At 50.2% G+C, this 26994-nt stretch overlaps 1 protein-coding gene and 1 pseudogene across 1 annotated transcript; both read left to right on the top strand.

Annotated features, from left to right (window-relative positions):
* The first annotated feature begins 12270 nt into the window (after window positions 1-12270).
* LOC138062993 (olfactory receptor 14C36-like) lies at window positions 12271-14741 on the top strand (annotated as a pseudogene).
* A 6433-nt stretch (window positions 14742-21174) lies between these two features.
* Window positions 21175-22086, top strand: LOC138063046 (olfactory receptor 4E1-like). The gene has a single exon (XM_068922749.1). The coding sequence runs from the start codon at window positions 21175-21177 to the stop codon at window positions 22084-22086; it is 912 nt and encodes a 303-aa protein (XP_068778850.1).
* The last annotated feature ends 4908 nt before the right edge of the window (window positions 22087-26994 follow it).

Raw genomic sequence — 26994 nt, 5'->3', positions numbered from 1 at the left:
CCTTGTTTCACCCCGGTGAGGATCTTAATACCCTCGCAGGACGCTTCCCCCACCTCCAGCCGAGTCGCACAGTTGGCATGCATATCGGCGATGGTATTGATCCCATGACCATCCACGCCTTTTTGCTCGAGGACTTGAAGGATGTGTTGATGGTGGACCGAATCAAAGGCTTATCGCCAGGTCCACGAAGACCACAGCTAACGCCTTTTGATCTTTCTTGGCGTGCTTGATTAACATCTGAAGGAGCTTCAGATTTTCCGCGCAGCCCGGGGCTGAACTAAAACCCCTTTGGCGGCTGTTGATTGGACATGCTCGCCGCAGGCGTGCCGTCAGGATCCGAGAGAACAAGCGCAAAATAATCGACCCGACGGTAATGGGCTGCCAGTTGTTAATGTCCCCTCAAAGGCTAGGATCAGCGGATTTTGGTATTAGAATTGTTCTGCATTCCTTGATTGCATCCGGACTCTTCCCGGCCAGCAGCCACAAGTTAAATAACTCGGCTAACTGGCTGCCTTGGGGGTCTTGTTTCACAACATCCCCCAACGTCAGCCCATCCGGACCCGGGGCGGAGCTCTTATTCATTTCCGCAATGTTCTTCCGGACCTCCGCAGGGGAGATCATCTTCTTGAATGCAGAATTGTCCGCCTCTCCCGCACTACGGAAAGGACCGAGACCAGCGACCTCCTCCCACTTCCTTCTGAACGTGCAAGAGAGCACATCCATCAGGAGGGGACACTGGATACATTCGATGGTCTCCAAAATGATACCAGCAAGCTTTCTACGATCGAGCTCAAAAAGCCGCTGGTATCTCAAGAACGGCCCTCTTCTCAGCGCCCTGTTCTTCATCCACCTCCTCTTCGCTTTTTCCGGCGCGGGTTTCGCTCGGTACTTCCTCTGATGTTTCAGTCTCACTGCGGCGGTACATGCCACCAGCTGCGTCAACCACTCCTCCGACGTTTCCTCAACGATGTCCCGGAGGTCTTCCTCCACAGCCTCCAGAGCCCTCTCAAAGGCGCTCTTCTGACCAGGGGTGAGGGAAGCCCCTCGAACCTTTTCGGCAATAATCTTCCTATATTCCATCCTAAGCGTTTCAATCCTCGCTCTCTCAGCCGGTGCCTCCCCTTCGCACGAACTTACAGCTCTTCTCGGCGATGGGAGTCCCTTGGCACCAGCCGCCAGCTGCCGTCTCTTATCGCTGATCTGCTTTGCCGATTTTGTGGGCAAATGCTCAGAAATCCGCTTATTGATGTTTCGTGCCTCTCTAAACCTCTGTTGCAACTCCCTCAGCAGAGCCGTCTCTTCCTGCGACCAAACGCTCCTATGCATACCCCGCAATCCCTTTCCTTTTGCGCGAGACGCCTCAATCCTTTCCCTGTTCCTAGTCTTCGGGTGAACGAGACGTTTACGTTGGGAAAGGCCGCTCTTTGTCTTGAACGCCCGGTCGCATTCCTCACAGTTCCATGGGAGGGGGGCCTCCGAGGCTTCTTCCTCTTGCACTTCCCCCAGGGTTCCGCGGCACCCCAGGAAGTGGCAGGCAACGCTATGATGTTTCTCATTCAGCCTCCCACACCGGGAACACTGAAATAGCACTCGTCGCCGACCGTGGGCCCTCCGCAGATGTTCGGTCAAGGCCGCGATTTTCCCTACCTTGACTCCACAGCATGGACATGCTGGATGTTCATCTGGGATCGTCACAACCGGCGTACCGTCAGTTGCTCGCCCCCGCCCCAGAGTCAAGGATAGGGGTCGCCAAAGCCGGTAAGATTGCCTTGCGAGAGGGAGACTCCAGAACCGCTCCTGCCGCCACCTCCCCCCGGGCTTCATCAGCCCGGCCTACCAGGGGCGAAACGACAGGGGATTCCAGAGCCTCATAAACCTCCGGCAGATCTTGCACGCAATCGAGACTTGGTCCGGGAATAGTCCCATCCCAAGGGTCATAATCCGAGTTACAGAACGTCAAATTCTGCAACACAGCAGGCCACCCATTCGATGTTAAAGTCACCGGCCTGACGGCAGTGACATGGACAGGAAACTCACCTGTCTGGGTGCCCACTGACACGAAGTTGACAAGCCAAGGTCTTACTAGGTTGTCAAACATGAGTGGGGGGGTTCGGTATACAGCAGAAGAACCATTCCCCCAAGGTCAACTGGTATGCCTGCAAGCGGCCCCTAGGCCAAGGGCTCTGGACTGCGAGTAAACCAATTACACCGCAGTGGAAATTTTGATTCACCTCGAGGAACTATCGAGTGGTCGGTGAAGCCAGTCGATAGGCAGGAAGCGACTATAAGACCGCACCCTGGGGCAGAGGCAAACTTGGTTACCCACGAATGGGCATCCAGCGGGACCACGAGGAGGTGTTGCCTCCGCAGCTCAGCCCAGTCAGTAGCTATGGTCCCGTCTTCAGAGAGTCATAGTTACTCCCGCCTCTCATGTCTCTTCACAGCGCTCAAGAGGGTCTTCTTTCCCCGCTGGTTCCGCCAAGCCCGTTCCCTTGGCTGTGGTTTCGCTGGAGAGTAGGTAGGGACAGTGGGAATCTCCTTCATCCATTCATGCGCGTCACTAATTAGATGACGAGGCGTTTGGCTACTGAACGAACCATAGAATTTCTATGGCACCTTTTCCGGGTTGGATTTCAGGTGGCCTGTCCGCCCGTGTCATAATAGTGGGTCATCAGGGGACAAGATCCCACGTCCCAAAAGGAAACAGCTCGACCGCAAGGGAGCCGGGCAAGAGCAAAATTCAGCAGTAGAGAAGACAGAGCAAGCTCATGTCGCCTGTGTGAAGAGTTTTACCGTTGCCTTCCAAAGAAGGACTTTGTGGCTAGGTCACAATAAGTAATAACAGTTAAAATTGCGACATCTTACCTTTACTAGTGAAGATGTGCGATATATCCACCGAAGATGGGAGAGCTCTTCACGAGAAGAGCCTGGCTACCTTCTTCATGCGGCTAACAGAGAGTCCAAGGTCGGCGAGGAGTCCGTCATTGCCGTTGTACCCCTTCCCTCTTGCTCCAAGCGGGAACCCCAGGAACTCGACCTCGCCAGCTCTCGTCAAACTTCTCACTTGTTCCTCCAGATGTTGATGTTTCCGGGATGTTTCCTCTGCTGCACCACATACAGATGACAAGTTACTTTCATAACGGAGCGTAAGGTCCACCACCTTCGCCCGACCCTCTTTAACTACAATCAAATCTGGCTTGAAGAGTTTGTTGTAATTTCCTCTGAGGTGGGGCTCAATATCACAGAATCACAGAATGGCTGAGGTTGGAAGGGACCTCCGGAGATCATCGAGTCCAACCCCCGCTGCTCAAGCAGGGTCCTCTAGAGCACATTGCCCAGGATCGTGTCCAGACGGGTTTTGAGTATCTGCAGCGAAGGAGACTCCACAGCAGCCTCTCTGGGCAACCTCTTCCAGTGCTCAGTCACCCTCCCAGTCAAGAAGTTTTTGGAACTGCCTGTGTTTCAGTTTGTGCCCGTTGCCTCTCGTCCTGTCACTGGGCACCACGGAGAGGAGTGTGGCCCCATCCTCTCGACACCCTCCCTTCAGATACTTGTAGACATCGATGAGATCGCCTCTCAGTCTTCTCTTCTCCAGGCTCAAGAGGCCCAGCTCTCTCAGCCTTTCTTCAGAGGAGAGAGGCTCCAGTCCCCTCATCATCTTTGTAGCCCTCCGCTGGACTCTCTCCAGGAGCGCCATGTCTCTCTTGTACTGGGGAGTCCAGAATTGGACACAGTACTCCCAAGTGAGGCCTCCCCAGGGCTGAGCAGAGGTACAGGTAGAGGCAGTAGAGGTATACAGCTCCCACCCCAGCCTTTGAGCCTCCTCAGCCAGCATACTACACAAGATGTTATGCCTTTTAATCCGGGGCGTCCAGAACAGCAGGACAATATCCAGTAATAGGAGAACGAGCTTCCCATTCCGCTGGACAATGCCCGCACCCCTTCAGAACACCCTCTCCCAGTCCTCACGCCAAATACTCCCGCATGGGATAGACATTGGCACGTCGCTGTATTGCTGCTGTTAACTTCCTGTGAGGAATGCCCCGATTGTGGACCAGCCAATCGTTACTGATGGTATCATTTTCAACATTTGTAATGCCGCGGCCTGGAGATGTTAGGTTGGCCCAATTCTCTAGCTCGTTCTTCCTCCGTTTGCTAGGAATAGGATAGAGGACCGTGGGAGCTGGAACTTCCCTTTCGGCCTTTGTCTCGTCACCTTCCAGGGCAGCGGAGATGACCATAGGGGACTCCTCCCCAATAACCGGAATCTTGTCGGCCCTTCCTCCCGCGGCAATCCATACCCTCTCGAACTCCTTCTGGGTGCCTTCTGCGAGGACCACTGTCCTCGTGATGACATGGGAGGACCGCGCGACTCGGTGCAGCCGGCGCGCCTGAACGTTTGGAATCTGGCTCGCCAGCCACACGATTCCGAGACCGCCGTCCTTGTAGCTGGCGTACAAGATGGCATCACAAGTACTGGAAGGTAAGCGAAGCCAGCTCTTCACCGCGGACCTCACCATCAGGTGCAGGGAATGGAGATAAGAGGCGTTCACCCCGGCCTGATCTGCTGCATATAGCAGCCGTGGAATCGCATAGGTCCTCAAGATCTCCACCTTCTGGAGCGGTTTAAGTGGGGCTACGCCAATGTTCTTAACCCATGTGCTCAGCTTCTCTTGCAGCTCCGGACGGGAGGGACCCACCCAAGGATCCACCCCCGGGCCCAAATACTTCTCGGAGCTGCCGGGCTCGATCATATTGAGCGGGATGCCACCGATCGTCCAAGTATCACAGGTGTTAATCGTGAAAGAGTCTTTTGTGGGCCTGATCATAAATCCGTGGCATTTCTTCGCTTGCACACGTAGCCCGGACAGATGACAAAACTCCTCAACCGCTCTACTATTCTTCTCCACGCCCTCCCACGAGTCACTCAGAAGGACTAGATGATCCGCGAACGCCAAAGATGATATAGAGCAATTGCCGTACTTAAATCCGTTCTTAGAATCTTCCAAGCTACATAACAACGGGTCCACTGAGAGGTTGAACAGAAGCGGGGACATTGGGTCTCCTTGTTTCACCCCGGTGAGGATCTTAATACCCTCGCAGGACGCTTCCCCCACCTCCAGCCGAGTCGCACAGTTGGCATGCATATCGGCGATGGTATTGATCCCATGACCATCCACGCCTTTTTGCTCGAGGACTTGAAGGATGTGTTGATGGTGGACCGAATCAAAGGCTTATCGCCAGGTCCACGAAGACCACAGCTAACGCCTTTTGATCTTTCTTGGCGTGCTTGATTAACATCTGAAGGAGCTTCAGATTTTCCGCGCAGCCCGGGGCTGAACTAAAACCCCTTTGGCGGCTGTTGATTGGACATGCTCGCCGCAGGCGTGCCGTCAGGATCCGAGAGAACAAGCGCAAAATAATCGACCCGACGGTAATGGGCTGCCAGTTGTTAATGTCCCCTCGAAGGCTAGGATCAGCGGATTTTGGTATTAGAATTGTTCTGCATTCCTTGATTGCATCCGGACTCTTCCCGGCCAGCAGCCACAAGTTAAATAACTCGGCTAACTGGCTGCCTTGGGGGTCTTGTTTCACAACATCCCCCAACGTCAGCCCATCCGGACCCGGGGCGGAGCTCTTATTCATTTCCGCAATGTTCTTCCGGACCTCCGCAGGGGAGATCATCTTCTTGAATGCAGAATTGTCCGCCTCTCCCGCACTACGGAAAGGACCGAGACCAGCGACCTCCTCCCACTTCCTTCTGAACGTGCAAGAGAGCACATCCATCAGGAGGGGACACTGGATACATTCGATGGTCTCCAAAATGATACCAGCAAGCTTTCTACGATCGAGCTCAAAAAGCCGCTGGTATCTCAAGAACGGCCCTCTTCTCAGCGCCCTGTTCTTCATCCACCTCCTCTCCGCTTTTTCCGGCGCGGGTTTCGCTCGGTACTTCCTCCGATGTTTCAGTCTCACTGCGGCGGTACATGCCACCAGCTGCGTCAACCACTCCTCCGACGTTTCCTCAACGATGTCCCGGAGGTCTTCCTCCACAGCCTCCAGAGCCCTCTCAAAGGCGCTCTTCTGACCAGGGGTGAGGGAAGCCCCTCGAACCTTTTCGGCAATAATCTTCCTATATTCCATCCTAAGCGTTTCAATCCTCGCCCTCTCAGCCGGTGCCTCCCCTTCGCACGAACTTACAGCTCTTCTCGGCGATGGGAGTCCCTTGGCACCAGCCGCCAGCTGCCGTCTCTTATCGCTGATCTGCTTTGCCGATTTTGTGGGCAAATGCTCAGAAATCCGCTTATTGATGTTTCGTGCCTCTCTAAACCTCTGTTGCAACTCCCTCAGCAGAGCCGTCTCTTCCTGCGACCAAACGCTCCTATGCATACCCCGCAATCCCTTTCCTTTTGCGCGAGACGCCTCAATCCTTTCCCTGTTCCTAGTCTTCGGGTGAACGAGACGTTTACGTTGGGAAAGGCCGCTCTTTGTCTTGAACGCCCGGTCGCATTCCTCACAGTTCCATGGGAGGGGGGCCTCCGAGGCTTCTTCCTCTTGCACTTCCCCCAGGGTTCCGCGGCACCCCAGGAAGTGGCAGACAACGCTATGATGTTTCTCATTCAGCCTCCCACACCGGGAACACTGAAATAGCACTCGTCGCCGACCGTGGGCCCTCCGCAGATGTTCGGTCAAGGCCGCGATTTTCCCTACCTTGACTCCACAGCATGGACATGCTGGATGTTCATCTGGGATCGTCACAACCGGCGTACCGTCAGTTGCTCGCCCCCGCCCCAGAGTCAAGGATAGGGGTCGCCAAAGCCGGTAAGATTGCCTTGCGAGAGGGAGACTCCAGAACCGCTCCTGCCGCCACCTCCCCCCGGGCTTCATCAGCCCGGCCTACCAGGGGCGAAACGACAGGGGATTCCAGAGCCTCATAAACCTCCGGCAGATCTTGCACGCAATCGAGACTTGGTCCGGGAATAGTCCCATCCCAAGGGTCATAATCCGAGTTACAGAACGTCAAATTCTGCAACACAGCAGGCCACCCATTCGATGTTAAAGTCACCGGCCTGACGGCAGTGACATGGACAGGAAACTCACCTGTCTGGGTGCCCACTGACACGAAGTTGACAAGCCAAGGTCTTACTAGGTTGTCAAACATGAGTGGGGGGGTTCGGTATACAGCAGAAGAACCATTCCCCCAAGGTCAACTGGTATGCCTGCAAGCGGCCCCTAGGCCAAGGGCTCTGGACTGCGAGTAAACCAATTACACCGCAGTGGAAATTTTGATTCACCTCGAGGAACTATCGAGTGGTCGGTGAAGCCAGTCGATAGGCAGGAAGCGACTATAAGACCGCACCCTGGGGCAGAGGCAAACTTGGTTACCCACGAATGGGCATCCAGCGGGACCACGAGGAGGTGTTGCCTCCGCAGCTCAGCCCAGTCAGTAGCTATGGTCCCGTCTTCAGAGAGTCATAGTTACTCCCGCCTCTCATGTCTCTTCACAGCGCTCAAGAGGGTCTTCTTTCCCCGCTGGTTCCGCCAAGCCCGTTCCCTTGGCTGTGGTTTCGCTGGAGAGTAGGTAGGGACAGTGGGAATCTCGTTCATCCATTCATGCGCGTCACTAATTAGATGACGAGGCGTTTGGCTACTGAACGAACCATAGAATTTCTATGGCACCTTTTCCGGGTTGGATTTCAGGTGGCCTGTCCGCCCGTGTCATAATAGTGGGTCATCAGGGGACAAGATCCCACGTCCCAAAAGGAAACAGCTCGACCGCAAGGGAGCCGGGCAAGAGCAAAATTCAGCAGTAGAGAAGACAGAGCAAGCTCATGTCGCCTGTGTGAAGAGTTTTACCGTTGCCTTCCAAAGAAGGACTTTGTGGCTAGGTCACAATAAGTAATAACAGTTAAAATTGCGACATCTTACCTTTACTAGTGAAGATGTGCGATATATCCACCGAAGATGGGAGAGCTCTTCACGAGAAGAGCCTGGCTACCTTCTTCATGCGGCTAACAGAGAGTCCAAGGTCGGCGAGGAGTCCGTCATTGCCGTTGTACCCCTTCCCTCTTGCTCCAAGCGGGAACCCCAGGAACTCGACCTCGCCAGCTCTCGTCAAACTTCTCACTTGTTCCTCCAGATGTTGATGTTTCCGGGATGTTTCCTCTGCTGCACCACATACAGATGACAAGTTACTTTCATAACGGAGCGTAAGGTCCACCACCTTCGCCCGACCCTCTTTAACTACAATCAAATCTGGCTTGAAGAGTTTGTTGTAATTTCCTCTGAGGTGGGGCTCAATATCACAGAATCACAGAATGGCTGAGGTTGGAAGGGACCTCCGGAGATCATCGAGTCCAACCCCCGCTGCTCAAGCAGGGTCCTCTAGAGCACATTGCCCAGGATCGTGTCCAGACGGGTTTTGAGTATCTGCAGCGAAGGAGACTCCACAGCAGCCTCTCTGGGCAACCTCTTCCAGTGCTCAGTCACCCTCCCAGTCAAGAAGTTTTTGGAACTGCCTGTGTTTCAGTTTGTGCCCGTTGCCTCTCGTCCTGTCACTGGGCACCACGGAGAGGAGTGTGGCCCCATCCTCTCGACACCCTCCCTTCAGATACTTGTAGACATCGATGAGATCGCCTCTCAGTCTTCTCTTCTCCAGGCTCAAGAGGCCCAGCTCTCTCAGCCTTTCTTCAGAGGAGAGAGGCTCCAGTCCCCTCATCATCTTTGTAGCCCTCCGCTGGACTCTCTCCAGGAGCGCCATGTCTCTCTTGTACTGGGGAGCCCAGAACTGGACACAGTACTCCAGGTGAGGCCTCCCCAGGGCTGAGGAGAGGGGCAGGAGCACCTCCCTCCACCTGCTGGCAACACTCTGCCTAATGCATCCTCAGGATCCCATTGGCCTTCTTGGCCACAAGGGCACACTGCTGGCTCATGGTCAACTTGTTGTCCACCAGCACTCCCAGGTCCTTCTTGGCAGAGCTACTTTCCAACAGGTCAGCCCCCAGCCTGTACTGCTGCATGGGATTATTCCTGCCTAGGTGCAGGACCCTGCCCTTGCCTTTGTTGAATTTCATAAAGGTCCTCTCTGCCCATCTCTCCAGCCTGTCCAGGTCCCTCTGAATGGCAGTACAGTCCTCTGATGTGTCAGCCACTCCTCCCAGTTTAGTATCATCAGCAAACTTGCTGAGGGTGCACTCTGTCCCTTCCTCCAGGTCCTTGAGGAATACATTGAACAAGACTGGACCCAGGACTGACCCCTGGGGGACACCGCTAGCTACAGGCCTCCAACTAGACTCTGCACCACTGACCACAACCCTCTGAGCTCTGCCATCCAGCCAGTTCTCCATCCTCATCTCAATCACCTCACTGTCCACTCATCCAGCCCACACTTCCTGAGTTTACCTAGGAGGATGTGATGGGAGACAGTGTCTCCCAAGTGGCCTGTCCCTATATTCCTCCCAAGTGGCCTGTCCCCTTTCCCACATTCTGTAGACTTCCTTCTGCTGTTGGAGTTTTGTCAGGAGCTCCTTGCTCATCCATGCAGGTCTCCTGCTCACTTTGCTGGACTTCTTACTCAGAGGGATGCACCTGTCTTGAGCCTGGAGGAGGTGATGCTTGAATATTAAGCAGCTCTCCTGGACCCCCCTTCCTTCTAGGACCCTACCGCAAGAGATTCCCCTAAGTAGGTCCCTCAAGAGGCCAAAGTTAGCTCTCCTCAAGTCCAGGGTTGTGATCTTACTTATTGCCTTGCTTCCTCCTGGTAGGATCCTGAACTCCACCATCTCCTGATCACTGTGGGTCTGTGGTATCACTTCTTTGTCTGGACTTGTCAGTCAGGGCTTCTTAGAGGGTGTGCCCCCAGGCTGCAGCAACCCCACAGTGTGGTGGTGCAGATGTTTGTTAACTCCCGGGGATCAGCACAGAGCAGACGCCTCTTCTACGGGCTGCACCATCCGGAGTCCCACGCTTGCCTGTGTGGTGCCTGTCACAACCCCCACCACAGTCACTGCAGGAGATGGGAGCATGCTTGCACTTCCCTGTGGGAGGCTGTTACTTGGAGGGTGAGGGTCAGAGCCAGCCCTGGTGGCCTCATGGAACTGTTCCCCAGCTACAGCACCGCACAGGGCTGCCCCTAGAAAGGCCCGTGTTCCTGGTGCGGTGCTGCACCACACCAGCAGTTGTCTGGGTTGCATGGCTGCCATGACGGCGTCTGAAGGGAGCTGTCTGTGGTGACCTCCTGTTGTGCAGTGACCAAGCAATGGAACTGCACAAGAGTGGTGCCAAGTACAGCAGCCCTGCAGCATAGTGGTGCCCTCAGCACAGCACAGCCTCAGCACCAAGGTCCCTGCCTCACTGCAGCTGCCACCAGAGCCACAGCCTGCACCAGGAACTGAAATGGGCATTCATCAGAGCCCCCTTCCTAGTCGACCCAGACCCCAGCCTTGAGCTCCACCCCTCCTTTCCTGATGAGGTGCTCCACCCTGCCTGGTGATGGGGCAAGGGCAGCTACTGGCTACCACAATCACTGCTGGGACTCACTAATTACATGATGAGACATGTGGCTGTTAATTGACCCCCCCCCCCCAAAAGCAACACCTTCTTCACAATGGGATTGGAAGGCTGCCCATCCATCCAAGACAAACCTAGTGGATGACATCATTCGGAGACGAGTTAGCTTGTCCCCCTGCCTCCTGGGGGAAATTGGCTGGACCTTCAGGCCCAAAGTGTGAGGACTGGCATGCACAGTCCTGGGCAGGAAGTGTTTTGGGGGGCACTAGCTTCTGTGCATGATGCAGAAATAGGCTTAGAATGGTGTAGGCCAGATGCATAGAAAATGCCAATAACAAAATGAAACAGTAAAGAAATTAAGGAAAAGAAATGAAGCAAATGGGATAGTTTATTATAGTTTTCTTTTTTATGTGTGTGTGTGTTCTCATGGGCCTCCTTTTGTTTTGTTTTAATATATTGGACTCTGGGGAGTTGTAATGGTTTTGTTTGTAAGGGAAACCAATTTTCAAAATTGGGGTGAGATTCAGTTACAGAAACACAGACCTCTTGGTGCCACTACAGACAGCCTGCTGTACCCTCTGTCAGCCTCCACCTTCAGCTCCACAGGGGCTCTGGCCTCCCCTACCTCCTGTGCAATAGCTGCCAGCGCCAGGGAAATACCTCAGAAGCACTGGGGCCTCTAAAAGTGGCACCTAATGCTTATGTTTGGGAAACTGAGTTCTGACTGGAAAGTTGGAGAATGTTCTTCAGCATCTGGGGGGGAAAAAAAGGTTACCAGCTGAAATCATTGACCATTTTAAATAAAATGTTAATGTTTTCCCACAGTGCCAAACTGGACATTTCCAGGAAGTGTGTTAACCTCAGGAGAAGAAAGATTGTTCTTCCCCAGCACTTGTGTTACTACTGCTCTGTCTATCACACTGTGTATTTAATCCCTGTAATCTTTCCTGTCTTTCTGCACGTCCTTACTAAGCTGACCATTTCTAAAGTCATCTGTTCAGCAGACTATCTGGACGTACACAGTAGCCATTGTCCATCCAGTTTTCCTCCTCCCATTATTCTTGGTTCATTCAGACACCTATCAGCCACCTAGCTGCTGCTGCTTTGAACTGCAGGGATTTTAAAGCTTGCCTCCTCTTTCAGTAGTTTGTCTAATTGTCCTGTTAGCCAGCTCCTTAACTGTGTTTATAGCTATCCTCTCCTAGCTCTCTATCTACAACACTTCCAGGGAGGCTATTCCCTGTGGAAAGTGGCCTTCAATGGCGACAACTTGGTCTCAAGGTACAGTGGAGGAATGTATTTCTGTTTTTGTTTAAATTAAACTGTACCATGTTTTCTCTTTTTCCACAGCCAAGAAAAATCTTCCTGTGTCTCTCTGCAGGTAGTTCTCTAAATAAAGCAGGTGGGAACTGATGCCTATGAGCTGTAACATTGGGCTGCAGACTTCAGTGGGAAAAGGAGTTATCTGAGTCCCAGGTGGCTGAGAAGAGAAATGGTGGGGCTGGGGGCCCAGGGGAGAAGATTGTCTGTGCCGTGCCTGACCACAAGTATCCTCCTTTTCCTACATGTCTGAACTTTGTTAGGAGACACTCTGGATCAACATCAGTTATAGAATGCTGATAAAACTTATTCTTTAAGGGGAACATTGAGGAAAATTAAAAAAAAAAACAACAAAAAACAGAGCTCCTTTTTTGTTAGGTGCTTATTGAAACCTTCCTTTTTCTGCTACATTTCTGCTACATAATCTCTCCAATTAGCGGCATGACACTTGAAGACTTGAAGACAGTTATGGGAAGAGAGATGGCTCCTTTGGGTACTTTTTGTGTTTAATGAGCCCTCTGGTGCATTCGTGCAGATACTGAAAGGAGATGGAAGAACCCTCTCCAGAAGTTAAAGTCAGAAGCAAACTCAAAGGTTTCTTAGAGCGTTAATGGGTCCCACCGAGGGCCATTACCAACACAGCTGTTAATGGGGACCACAAGTCGAGGTGCCCTTCCCTGGAGGCTGGTTAGCGTAGCAAGTCAGAGGCACCGGTTGCAGTTAGTGAAAGGAACTGTACAGGAGGCCTCAATTCCAAGTAAGCCCTTAATGTGTGTTATCAAGCAAAACGGTCAAGCACAAGCATCCGGCCCTGCAGAAGGGCGATCCTTTCCCTGCCACGTTGCTCAGGGCTCTTCCTGGGGCGGGTAGGAGGGGCAATGCCAAGCGTAGGACAACGGTATGACACCTCCTGGGCTCCCTGAGGGGTAAGCAGGCAACGAGGCCCTGGTGCTGTAAGGAAACGATGTCTTCTTGCTGGCAGAGACAGCAGCCATAGCCAAGGTGACAAAGACCTCAGTTCTGTCAGGGGCTTTCAGCCTTGCCACCAGCCTTGGCCGTCCCCATCACAAACACCCTCCACTGTCCCATGCTTGCTCCTGTTTCCCTGCACACCTTAGCCACCTTCTCCCTCCCCACACACTCTGTTTCCCCACCTTACTTTGACCTTTCTCACTCTCCCTCGTTCTACTGATGTCTCTCCATCCTCACCGGGTGTTGCCCGGTAGGGCCCCGGTAGGGCCATTTCCTACTCAGGATGTGCTGCCCAGGTCTTTTTTCTCTTCTTCATTGGAGCAGAATATTTTCTTCTCACTCTCATGGCCTATGACCTTTATGTGGCCATCTGCAAACCCCTGCACTATGCGGCATTCATGGGCAGCGGAGCTTACACCACAATGGCAGGGGCTGCCTGGGGCAATGGTTTTCTCAACACTGTGCTGCACACTGGAAACATTTTCAATTCCACTCTGCCAAGGCAATGCTGTAGACTAGTTCTTCTGTGAAATTCCCCAGCTCCTCAGGCTCTCCTGCTCTGACTGCTACTTCAGGAAGGCTGTGGTTACTGTGGTTAGTGTCTGTGTAGCTTGTGGGGGTTCTGTGTTCATTGTTCTGGCCTACGTGCAGATCTTCACAGCTGAGCTGAGGATCCCCTCTGAGCAGGGCCAGCACAAAGCCTTTTCCATGTGCCTCCCTCACCTGGCTGTGGTCTCCTTGTTTGTCAGCACTGCAGTGTTTGCTTACCTGAAGCCCCCATCCATCTCCTCCCCAGCTCTGGATCTGGGGTGGCCATTCTGTACTCTGTGGACCTCCAGTAATGAACCTGCTCATCTACAGCATGAAGAACAAAGAGATCGAAGGAGCAATGGTGAAATTGATTCACTGTATAGTATTTTACCAGTCATAAGCTGCCCTTCTCTCTTCACAAGTGATTCCCAGTTTCTCTCAGGCTGGCTTTTGCTTTTTTTGGTTTGTTTATTCTATCTGTGAAAATCATTTCCATGCATAGATATTTGTATTTATCACACTTCTCCAGAGGCATGAACCTGGTCTGTCTGACCAGAGGCCTTCTGTAAATGTGTCCATCACTGTGTCAGAGCTGGCCTCTGTAATAGCATCTCTGTGATACACGGGGATCTTCTCAGTGCAGTGCCTGAAGGCCAGGCTCTTCTTACACTAGGAAGGGAGACTGGAGAGCAGCAGTAGCTGCCTGAGGAGCTGTAGCACCAGGACACTTGTGCTGGCCTCGGGAGCGGATCTAGTAAGGAGGGGCTTGCAGGCAGTTTAGGTGGGTGTTGTTATCCTAGAGACAAGAGCAAGGGGGAAAGAGAGTGACTGGCCTCCATTTCCAAGTGCCATTGCTGGCCTCAGGCATTAGGGCTGGTGAGGAGCTGACAACCACTCTCTCCCACCTCAGGAGCTGCTGTGCCCGTCCAAGGGGCTCAGACTTGATCTTAGTTTCAAGTGCCCAGATCCCTGCAGACCCTGTGGTGGGCACTGCCACAGGATGATTCCTAGAGTGTTTTGTTCTGCTGGGCTGGGCTGAGGAGAAGTGAGGGGAGGTGGGGAGAACTGGGGAGGGGGCTGAAGTGGGCTAGAAAGTGCCTAGGAGAGGGAAATACCACTCTTTAGATAACTTGTATGAACAGACAGGGTGGGGAAACATACCAGTGCACGTGGGATGCAGAGCCAGACTTCACGGCAAAGGAATTGAGACATAAAAAGTGCACAAGAGTGTGGTCTGTGCCTCTGTCTGCTTCTTCTGCAGACCTATGGGGTACAACCAGAAGGGACTTTCCAATGTGGCTGAAGAACAGCTAGTGTTCCTCCTTCCAACTCCAATCTCCCACTGCTATCTTTTCCCCCGAAGGCTGGCTTCCATAGGGCATCTGAGCCCATGTCAGAGCTCAATGTGAAGAAAAAGTGTCTTAAGAGTCACAGAATCACAGAATCACAGAATGGTTTAGGTTGGAAGGGACCTCCGGAGATCATCTAGTCCAACCTCCCTGCTCAAGCAGGGTCCTCTAGAGCATATTGCCCAGGATCACGTCCAGGCAGGTTTTGAATATCTCCAGCGAAGGAGACTCCACAGCCTCTCTGGGCAACCTCTTCCAGTGCTCTGTCAGTGAAGAAGTTTTTTCTCAGGTTTAGGTGGAACTTCCTGTGGTTCAGTTTCTGCCCGTTGCCTCTTGTCCTGTCGCTGGGCACCACGGAAAAGAGTCTGGCCTCATCCTCTTGACACTCCCCCTTCAGATACTTGTAGACGTTGATGAGATCACCTCTCAGTCTTCTCTTCTCCAGACTGAACAGGCCCAGCTCTCTCAGCCTTTCTTCAGAGGAGAGAGGCTCCAGTCCCCTCATCATCTTTGTAGCCCTCTGCTGGACTCTCTCCAGGAGCGCCATGTCTCTCTTGTACTGGGGAGTCATGTCACACCTTGAAGCTTCCTGGAGACAACTAATGCAATGCACTATTGCCTTTTCCTGTCCTCCATACAGATGCATGACACACCAGGGCATCATTTTCTTGGTGCACAAGAAGTTTAGGTTGGGCTCCATGACTCTGTACTTGCTGTCCTGAGAAAATAATTCAGAAAAAGCCATGAGTGGGATGGCTTGGCCACACTTCGATGGGGCCTGTGCTTTGCTGGAGTGACTGGGAGTGCCCAAGGGCGTGGGAGGGATTTGTTGGAAGTACTTTGGAAAGTTGGTGTCCTGGTCACCCAAGAAAACCCAGTTTGTCCAGGGGCACACATTCCTCCAAGGACTGCAGAGGAAGGAAGACCTTTATGGTGCATAAAGGGGTAGAGCTTGAGGTTTCAAAGTGTTGCTGAGTGCTTTCGTTGCTGATAAGAGAGGCCTTATAATCAACAAAACAGGGCAGAAGGGGGCCCAGCCCAAGTGTATGCATGCAAATCAGGAATGGCCAGAGGACAGAATTGTGGGGGAAGCTCCAACCCTATTCCTGCAAAACTAGCATGCCTGCCAGAATTGCCTGTACACTAGTGCACGCAGCATGGGGAACAAACAGTGGGGACTGGAAGTCTGTGTGCAGTTACAGAGCGCAGCTAACAGAGGCAGCGAACAGAAACAGCAGTTTGCGCAGCAGTGTCTGGGCTCTGCTTGGAACTTTTGAGGACCTTGTTGGAAGCTGTGAAGGCTTTCTGGGGACCATTGAGGAAACAGAGGGTGCTTGCTGCTAACAGGAAAGGGGAGTTAGGCAAGGACAACTACAGGACGCCTTAACTTCTCAGTATTCTCGGATACCATACAGCTTCTGGAGTCCCAACCCTCCACAGCAATGGAGTTGCCAGAGGGCTCTGTGCAGCGTGAAACGCTACCTCATAACACCGTAGAAGAAGGCTGGAAACTGGACACTTGTCGTAGGAGGAGAAAGGCTCTTACTCCTGAAGTCTTGCCTTTGAGGAACAGGTTTAGTGCCTTCCAGGCTGAAGAGGAGCTGGGCATGGCTTCAAGGGAAGCCATGGGGCTTGAATACAAGAAGTCATGGAGAATCTGCCAAGGCTTGTCCATGCATGGGACTATTACCCTCTGCTGCTCTTCCATGTGTGCACCAATGACAGTAAGGGCAAATTGGAAACCACCAAACAGGATTTCAGAGCTCTGGGGATGGTGGTCAAGAGTCTGGGGCCCAGGTCATTTTCTCCTCAATCCTGCCAGTGAGGGAGAAGGATGGGAGGAGGAGTAGACAGATTCTCCAAGTTAACAACTGGCTGCGTTGCTGGTGTTGGCAAGAGAATTTAGGTTTCTATGACCATGGGACCTTGTTTGAGGATCGACAACTGATTGGGAGAGATGGGATCCACCTCACTAAGCAGGGCAAGCGTGTCTTTGCCAACAGACTGGCCAGTGTGGTAAGGAGGGCTTTAAACTAGGAAAGATGGGGGAAGGGGAGAGTTATAGAGACAGGGTAGTCAGTAAAACACCGCTCAAGTCAGAATGCCTCCAGCGGGTGCATGCAGCCAGGAAGGTGCACACAGGACATGACTATGGGGTATCCATTTGCACCCCTCCTGGGAAAACTGCATGCTCAATTGCCTCTCTGAAATGCCTGTATACCAACACACACAGCATGGGGAATAAACAGGAAGAATTAGAGATCTGTGCGTGGTCACAGGGCCATGATCTCATTGCAATTGCAGAGACATGGTGGGATAGCTCGCATGACTGGAACGCTGTCAGGGATGGCTATGTGCTTTTTAGGCCAGGAAGGTGAGGTGGTGCAGTTGCTCTTTATGTGAGAGAGCAACTGGAATGTATTGAGCTCTGCCTCGGGGTGGATGAAGAGCGAGTTGAGAGCCTATGGGTAAGGATTAAAGGGCAGGCTAACAAGGCTGAAATTGCTGTGAGTGTTTGCTACAGGCCACCTGATCAGGAAGAAGTAGTTGATGAGGCCTTCTATAGGCTGCTGGAAATAGTCTCACAATCACAGGCCCTGGTTCTCATGGGGGACTTCAGCCACCCTGACATCTGCTGAGAAGAGAACACAGCTAGGCACAAACAGTCGAGGAGGCTCCTGCAGAGCACTGTTAATAACTTCCTGACACAGGTGGAGGAGACGCCAACGAGGAGAGGTGTGCTGCTGGACCTTGTACTAACAAACCAAGAAGGACTGGTAGGAGATGTGAAGGTTGGGGGCAGCCTTGGCTGCAGTGACCGTGAGATGGTGGAGTTCAGGATCCTGCCAAGTCGGAGCAGGGCAATGAGTAGGATGGCAACGCTGGACTTGAGGAGAGCTAACTTTGGCCTCTGGAGATCATCTAGTCCAACCTCCCTGCTCAAGCAGGGTCACCTAGAGCATATTGCCCAGGATCACATCCAGACGGGTTTTGAATATCTCCAGCGAAGGAGACTCCACAGCCTCTCTGGGCAACCTGTTCCAATGCTCTGTCACCCTCCCAGTCAAGAAGTTTTTTCTCAGGTTTAGGTGGAACTTCCTGTGGTTCAGTTTGTGCCCGTTGCCTCTTGTCCTGTCACTGGGCACAATGGAAAAGAGACTGGCCTCATCCTCTCGACACCCTCCCTTCAGATACTTGTAGACATTGATGAGATCGCCTCTCAGTCTTCTCTTCTCCAGGCTCAAGAGGCCCAGCTCTTGCAGCCTTTCTTCATAGGAGAGGTGCTCCAGCCCTCTAATTATCTTTGTAGCCCTCCGCTGGACTCTCTCCAGGAGTGCCATGTCTCTCCTGTACTGGGGAGCCCAGAACTGGACACAGTACTCCAGGTGAGGCCTCCCCAGGGCTGAGGAGAGGGGCAGGAGCACCTCCCTCCACCTGCTGGCAACACTCTGCCTAATGCACCCCAGGATCCCATTGGCCTTCTTGGCCACAAGGCCACACTGCTGGCTCATGTTTAACTTGTTGTCCACCAGCACTCCCAGGTCCTTCTCGGCAGAGCTACTTTCCAGCAGGTCAGCCCCCAGCCTGTACTGCTGCATGGGATTATGCTTGATAATAATTCAAGATAATGCTTGAATTCCATTCATTAGGCATATTATTTATTAATATTTCTCTCTTTTTTAAAGGAAAATCCCTTAAGACAAATGTCTGAAGCAGCAATCCTTTGTCAGTTCTCTATTGGGGCTTCTGCTAACTCAGTTTGCGATGGTTGTAGTTTGCAGATTTTCAGCTTGACAGCTCTTATTCACAAGTCTTCATCCACATTCACTTCATGATCTCTTTCCTAAGTCCAGGTCATGTCGGCAGAGCTCATGGGCTGTATTCTGCTCTCTGTGTGTAAACTTGGTATTAGTTCACTAAGAACACCTTTAAGAAGGCAAAGTGAGTTATGTGGCATGGGTGAACGTTTATTCTTTGTCTCCAAAGGCTGTTGAAAGAGACTTTGAACAATTGTGTGAGCTACTACAGCCACACAGATTTGCTGGGTGACCAACTGGACCCAGAGCTCTACTACCAAGGGACTTATTAAATCTCTTCTGAAGCTTATATTGTCAACAACCTAGGATGATTTAACAAATCCCTTTGTGACTCAGTAGTAAGGCATGAATTTAACGTTCTTTAAGCTGCAAATCTATCTTTCTGACAAGTACACAGCCCAAGCTTTATCAGTTTTCTATGACTTCATCAGAGCACAAAAGGTTCTGTACTTGGTGTTGAGAGTAATTGAGAACCACAAGTTCTTGCTCTCCAGACTAGCTGTTACAGAGGAGGCTTGAAGGTGTAAGTCACCTCTACATCCCTGTTTATCTTGTCAGTGTTAAGCTTCAACTTCTGGTTTGGGGGCATGTTTTCTTCATATTGACAGGAATGCTTTGGAAGTAGGCAGGAAGTTCAGTTTCTATTTTGATTTTTGCATTGTTCATAAAGTAATCAATTAATAAATTATTTTTGGTTTTGGTTCTGTTTTTTAAAGTAAAGGCTTGCACTAGTTAAATATCAGGACAATCTTCCAGTACGAGCGGGCCATCTGCTCAAGATAACTTGGGTATATTAGAGGGACTGAAAAAAAAAAATCGAAACCAAAACCAACTTGGCCTGTTCAGTTGCAGGAATTATCATTTCCTCTGGCTAGAGGAATTTATGGATGCCGATAAAAAAAGAAATTTGTTTATCCATCTCCACTTTTTAGACCAAAAATTACTTTTTCTTTTATGGAGAAAAAGCACTGGAATTCAACTCACAATCATTCTTTTTCCGGGCACCACTGGAAACTACATAAGTAAGCTCACCTTTCCTTCCTACTCTGTTTCCTTTTGGGTTTGTTGCGGGGAGAAGGGGTTGAGACATTGACTGGAAGGAGAACACCACTTTAATTTGGTTCCTTTTCAGTTGTTTTTCTAATACCTTCAGTACAGGAGCAAATCAGGCATTTAATTCTAGCAGGTGTCTTTGGAGACATCAGTATCTGTCTCTCAGCAGACCCTAAATGAAGACAGGAGCCTCTATGCATGTTCTTGGCAACTTTAGAGCCCTATGAAAATGTTAGTTCTGGGAGATGTGGCAAGTGAAAATACTAGTGCAAATCTTCATTTTACAGGCTTGTGGCTCCACTTGTAACAGACCACTTTTTGGGTATTCATTCAGCCATTTCTGGAGCATCTATATAGTGTTACAAATGTAGCTATCATTCAGGTGCTCAATTAGCCGTTTTCAGAAGCTCGGTGTATCAGCAGGAAAGAAACCACAGTGACATCCATTTCTAAATACAAGAACCATGGGTTCATACTCAGCGATGGCTCCATTTTAGTGAAGTGGGGAACTTTGACATGTCCTGCCATTTCCTACGTAATTTTTGTTGTAAGATCATTCTGAACCATGCACTGTAAAAAAGCTTTCTCCTTTGTTGGACAGGGTTCTTATTCAATGTCCTCGTCTCACTTCTATTCCAAAGACAAGATTTGTGTTTATGCATCTGTACTTTCAATTATTTTGCCAAAACTTTTAAATTTTCATTTCAAAATGAAAATAAAATCACAGAAAAACTAGAATATGGAATGAGCACAGATATTCAAGGTCACTGAATTTGTGACTGCAGATGTTGCATTGCTTGATTCCTCATAAACATATAAGCATCAAGCAACTAAGGTTTCTGACTGGTTCCTGACTGAAAACCAGGTGAGTCTGTTCTCCCCAAGCAAGGCTGTAGCTGGGAAATCTAGCAGGAAAAGAAAGTGTCATACCACTCTTGGAGACTGTGCTGGGTGTTCTTTAGGGAAGAGGTTGGAAAGCCAGACAAGACTCAGCAAACAGTAGCAACAAGTATTTAAGGTCTAAAAAAGGTTTTTTAGTGAAAGCCTAAATCCCTAGTCAATCACATCTATGAAGAAGCTAGCAGTGACTTCACTGACGTCTATTCAGATGTCATCTCACTAAACTGAAATGACCAACACAGAAGTCTTCCACTAATCATTTGGTTTCCTCTACAGTGAAGTAAGAGAAATAACTGCAGGCATAGATTCATGCATTTTATGTCTGACAATTGCAAACAGGTAGCTTAGACTAGACACCTGAGATCAGGAAAGATGGATCCTGAGATACATTCCACCAGGAGGCAATTCTTTCTGCTATCTGATAGCTCTTGACTAAGTCAGACAAGTAAGTCAGTTTGCACTGCTTTGTCTGGAAACTGAAGAAATCCCACAGTCCCCCTTGAAAACCCGTTACAGTACTCACTTGTTCTTCAAGCTCAAATACTTCTGCTAATATTAGGCATCACCTTTCAGGTGAAACTACTAGGCTTCACCCTGTTCTGTCTTTATTCCTCCATATAGCTCAAATTTGTATGATTGCCATCATGTTCTGTACTCTCCTACCATAAATTTAATTCTCCTTTCACCACGTCCTTTCTCCTAGGTGCAAGGCAGCAGTAAACATGGCGTGGCAGAATCACTCCACAGTGAGTGAGTTCTTCCTCTCAGGCCTCACCAGCAATCATGCTGTAGAACTGGCCCTCTTCACCTTCTTTGTGGTCATCTACGTGCTGATTATTTTGGGCAACATCTTCATCATCTTCATGATTGCACATGACCAGCAGCTACATAGTCCCATGTACTTCTTCCTCAGCAACCTCTCTGTCATTGACGTCTGTCACTCCTCGGTGGTGATGCCCAAGATGCTGGCTGACTTCCTGGTGGACAAGAAGAGCATCTCCTTTGCGGAGTGCATGGCACAGATGTTCTTCCTCCACCTCTTTGCCTGCACAGAGATCTTTCTCCTCACCATCATGGCCTATGATCGCTACATAGCAATCTGCAACCCCATGCGTTATGGCACCATCATGAGCCAGAAGATGTGCCTCCAGCTCACTGCAGCCATGTGCATGGGAGGGCTGATACATTCTGTGGCCCTCACTGCCCTGACCCTCAATCTCCCGTACTGTGGTCCCAGTGCCATTGACAACTTCTTTTGTGATGTCCCCTTGGTCATCAAGTTGGCCTGCGTGAACACCCAGGTCTTCGAAATGCTCATTGTCTCCAACTCAGGCCTCATCTCTGTGGTCTGCTTCCTGGTGCTGGTGACTTCCTATGTGGTCATATTGGTGTCACTAAGGAACCATCTCTCAGAAGGGCAACACAAGGCATTATCTACCTGTGCTGCTCACCTGACAGTGGTGACACTTTTCCTAGGACACTGCATTTTCATCTATCTCCGGCCAGCCAAGAGTTTAGCTGCAGACAAAGTTGTGTCAGTTTTCTTCACGGCTATCACCCCTCTGATGAACCCGATTATCTATACCTTTCGGAACGAGGACATGCAAAATGCTCTGAGAAAGCTATTCAGGTGACAGGCTGATTCCCAAGACAAGTGACACTGTTGGGGGTGAATGGAAGGCTGCCAATCCCTGGGTATTGTCTGCCCGTTTGCCCTCCCTCCAGGGTATTCTCTGGGCATGTAGCTCCAGATTTTTGTCTTTTCTGCACCCCTAGCACTGAGTTGAAATCAAACAATGGCACTGGCTCTCATCCACAATAGGTTATTTGAGGGATGCTTTAAGCCATTTATCAGAGGGGAAGTGTTGAAATGTAAATGTCAAGGATATGCTAGATTACTATGCTCTAAGGACCCAGCTCCTTTGGGCTGTTAATCTAAGCAGCCTAAGTGTATTTTGCAATAACACTTCTGTTCAAATGAAATTCATCCCTTCACCCTAAGTACTGCTAGAAGAGGTTAATGCTTTAGCAAACACAAGCCTACTTATTCAGTTTACTCTTCTGGCCTATGTGGTTAGCCTGAATTTGAGAGTTTCGAACTTGTCCTCATTCAGGTAAGGATTTGATGGATATACATGTTTTGTGTATATTTTTACCCCAAACCCTACTGCCTCTTTTTTCACTGCATACAGCGTGACAGATATTTTCTTTGCTCAGAATGTTGATAAGCAAGCAGGTGGAGGTAGACTTGAGCTCTTTACCCATTTTCAGCAGGGTACCTGAATCAAATGATACTTTTAACTTAGATACAACTACTTATCTATTTTCCATATGGCTGCACAAATATGTTAGCACAACTTATGGTGCAGCTTATGATTTGGAATAAGGAGCTAGAGAAGATGGAAACTCCCAAGTTTTCACTGCCATCAGGGAAGATGGAAACTCCCAAGTTTTCACTGCCATCAGGGAAAAGAGTAGATAGACACATACTATGCAGATAGATGATGATACAGTAGCATTAGCTGAGGAAGCTCATAGTCCTTGTCCTCTGGGCCACAGGCACGCTCCCCTCTGAGGCAAAAGTATGACACAGACTCCTGCTGTGATGAATTGCCAAGAACCATAGTAGGGTTTTGCCTGCATGCTTTTAGACTCAGGTAATTGACCAATGTTAATGCTTAGCTCTTGTAAAACAGCCTCCTTCATCAAGCGGCATAAGAAAACAAACAATACTGGCCTCACAATCAGTTGCCTTCCTTTCCTATCCACAGGAAATCATCAGGAAGAGAACCTATCTGATGGGCAAATGATTAAATTTCAGCAGCCTCCCACTCATCCCCATTGCTCCTAATTTGTAGAATTTCATCTTAGGCTAAAAAAAATATTGAGACAGAATAGGGCATTATATCCTCACACATCCAGCTCTTCATGCAGTGCTGCAGATTTACAGGGCTCCTGAGAATCTCTTGGATTATGCTGAAGGAGGTAAAGGGGTGTTTTGTCTCCTGATCAATTAAAAAATCCAGCACAGATGCTTTTGCAGTGTCAAAAGGTACTTTGGAGGCCAGATTAGGGTTTGGTCCTGCCCCACCACCATTTAATTCATGCTCTTGCTCTGTCTCCATCATATGAATTACAACAGGTTAGAATAGCCAGTTGCTCTGAGTCCTGCTGTAAATCTTTCACTGAGGTTTTTTTCTGCTTCAAGAACAAGCAGTGCACGTCCAATTTAACAAAGGTCCAATAGGGTGATGCAAACCTCAGTGTCTGGAGGGTACGTGTAATGATCTCATTGCCAGCAGGAGGGCAGGTACAAAGTCTGCACACACTGCAGGTGGCTGCATCCCTACCATGTCCCTTCTGGGCACAACTGCCCTTTGAGAGCCAGTGTGACCCAGGGAGGAGAAGCAACCCACCTAGGAACTTATCACGAGGTCAGCTCATGTCCATGGGCCTGAACCAGTCAGTGAACCAAGCAAACTTGGGAGGGTAGGAGGGGTTCAGAGGCCTCTGGGGATGGCGCTAATTCTGGGAAGGGATGTGCCCTCCATGTCTGCCCCATCTCCCTCCTCTCCTTCCTCTACCCTTTGGTTCCCTGCCCAGGGGGTCTCAGCGTGGGGAGGGGAGTGCCACACACTACACCCTAGGCCCCCCAACAGCAGGAAGTGTGTGGACAGGCACAGCTCCAACCATCTCCCCCATCATTGCCAAGTAATGGGGAACAGAGATGGTCCCCATGATGCCAGGGCCTGTGATATCAGGGGGCTCCTCTGCAGCTTCCCAGTGTAGACACCTGGTAGGGCCTCCACAGTGCCCTGGTGGGTGCAAGCAGGACGGGGATCTGCTCTGGGTTACGTCTGGGCTGGTGCCCTGGGCAGGGAGTCAGCCACAAGGGACTGATGCATGTGAGGTTTGACAGAGACGCCAAACTGGGAATGCCATAGTCTGGATGAGCTGCTAAAGATCACAGCCTCCACCACTTTTCTGGAGATCTTTGTAGGTGGGGCTTTAGGAAGGGTGTCTCCCTTTGAAACAATTTGGGTTCTTTGGACTGGTCCATGTTTGACATATGAAATCCTGCTGTAGGGTGGTGTAGACAGCTGATGGGGATGAATGTTCCTACAGTGGTCCTTTGCCTTTTCCAAAGCACAGTCTTCCGTTGACAGTCCACAGGTTTTGATTTTCTCCAGAATCGCCACACTGAAAGTGTTAAGTGCTCCTCTGAGTGGTGAAAGAAGTACAGCAGATGAGGGCCCTTGTGGTTAAGGTACATTTCCATATTTAAGGTTAATTCCTTCTCATTTCTGCAATTTAAAGGTTTCAGGTTTGTGAACCAGAGAAGAGGACTGGGTTCACCAAATTATCATTGTTAATTTGATCCAAAACTAATTTCAAATTTTTTTTTATAGCTTCTGTGTATCAGCATTAGTGGCTAAGCTGCCAGTTCTACATGTCCCCAGTGATTCTTTCCTTCTGCTCCAAGGACAGCTGTGGGAGAAACCTCCACTGGCTCCTGCTAGCTGTAAAATGTGGCTGTGATTAGAGTCTCTTGATAGGAACAGGAAAACATTTGATTTTCAGTGTAGTAAGAAGGTGGCATTAAGCTTGAGCTCTGCAAGTAAGAAGTTATATTCTAACATGGAGTGCAAATTTATGACAAAATCTTGCTTTATGGGAACACACCTTCTTTTCACTTTCTTTTCTTCCCATATATTTCATTCTTTTGTCCATGTAAGAGCCCTAGGCCATCCATAACATCCACTGAAATACCAGAAACAGCGGTCTTGGGAAACTGTGATTTAAAAAGTCAAATGTCCCTACCTTGCTTCAGATGGAGAAGGGTGCCAAACTTAAACAAGATGCAAAGTCTTCTGAGCTTGTCAGGCAGCTTGGATACTTGTTTTCAAGCTTGGGACAATTCATTTTCTGGAGCCAAACTCACAGAAGAGATACTGGTTTCCAATAGCTCATTGGGCCAGATGTTCAACATCCACAATCCCACGGGCTCCGATGAGAGATACCAATAACCCCTTCTGGGTGTAGTGCCAAAGCATCTTCTGGTCCTTGCTTCTGATGGCCTTCGGAGTAGATCTGAGCTAGTGCTGCAGAGTTGGCTGCGTCCAGCTGCAGCCTTGCAGCTGGTGCACTGGGATGTCACAGCTGTGATTGTTCAGCAATCACATTCAGCAGAGATGCATCAGTTCACTGATAACAGGCTGCTGAAAGGCTGCTGAAGATGCTAGAGTGGGTTGCTGTGAAGTGGACGGGGGAGCAGCGGGTCTCTGGAAGAGAATGTAATGATGCTGCCAGTGGCTTGGGAGAAGTTTGCTTTGCAGTCTTTCCTTACCACCTGTGAATGGTTTTCTTTTCCATGGGAGGTCTCTAAATCAGGGCTCTTTCTCTTTGACACCTTTGCAGTGCCGTGACATGGAGTTTGAAGCCAGCTAGAATGTCTCACTTCTTTGTGACAGCCAAAGTGTGAACAATGGCTTAACCTGCAGACAGCACAGTTTTAGGGTCCTGACTGTTCTCTTGGAATGATCAGTTTGGGTTTCAAAAATGAACCTTCCCTGCCACTTACACACTCCTTTATTTCCTGTGGGAAAAGGAATTCCCACAGGAAAATGTATCAGGAGTCCTCATGGTTGAGACCACAGGCCAGAGAGTATGAATATGAGTACAGAGTATCAGTATGACAAGAGGGGAAGAAAGCCTTCCAAATGAAGCCTCAAGTTTACTCTCAGAATGGTAACTTGACCATTGCCTCTTCGGGTTTTTCTGTGGAAGGCAGTGAGAGTAAGATGTTGAAGGAAGACTGTCCCAATGACTAGAAGGAGAGAAGTCCCCAAGCCTTTCCTTTTGCAGCCTTGTGTTTCTTCTCTACTGACCATTACAGGGGAAGGCTTTGGGGAACAGAAGGTTGTGTGTGAGTGGATATGGGCAGCGGGGAGTTCCAAACTCCTTACGGTGTGGGGAAGGAGGCAGCTGGGAGGATGTGGAAAGGAAAGCTGAGCAGATGGATAAAGTTAGCTACTTGACAGTGACTTGATCAGGGAATCTGTTGCATGACCCTCTGTTTGACTATCTTCTTTCCCCTTGATGTAGGATCCTGGGACAGTGAAGGAGCCAAGGGGATTGTGAAAGGAGGCATATGTGACAATCCTATGGGACCAGATGTGATGACTCTGCATGTGCTGGACAGTTGGCTGATGTCATTGCAAGCCCACCCTCAATTATCTTGGAAAGGCGAGAGTGATCAGGAAGGTTCCTGATGCTTGGTAAAAGGCAGATGTCACATCTATTTGCAAGAAGGGCATCAAGGGAGATCCAGGGAACTACAAGCCTGTCAGCCTTACCTCAGTTCCTGGGAAGGTTTTGGAGCAAACATTCATGGAAATCATTCCTAAACACAGGAAGGACAAGAATGAGACTGGTGAACCAGTATGAATGACCAAGGGGATCATCCCAGTTGCTCACCTTACTTTGACTTTTTTCACTCCAGATCTCCCTCACTTTTCAGCAGTCTCTCCCTGCTTCCCCTG

Source organism: Struthio camelus, chromosome 31 (genome assembly GCF_040807025.1).
Source record: "Struthio camelus isolate bStrCam1 chromosome 31, bStrCam1.hap1, whole genome shotgun sequence".
NCBI lineage: Eukaryota > Metazoa > Chordata > Aves > Struthioniformes > Struthionidae > Struthio > Struthio camelus.
Note: the sequence above shows the minus strand (reverse complement) of the source record. Positions and strands in the feature narration are given on the sequence as shown.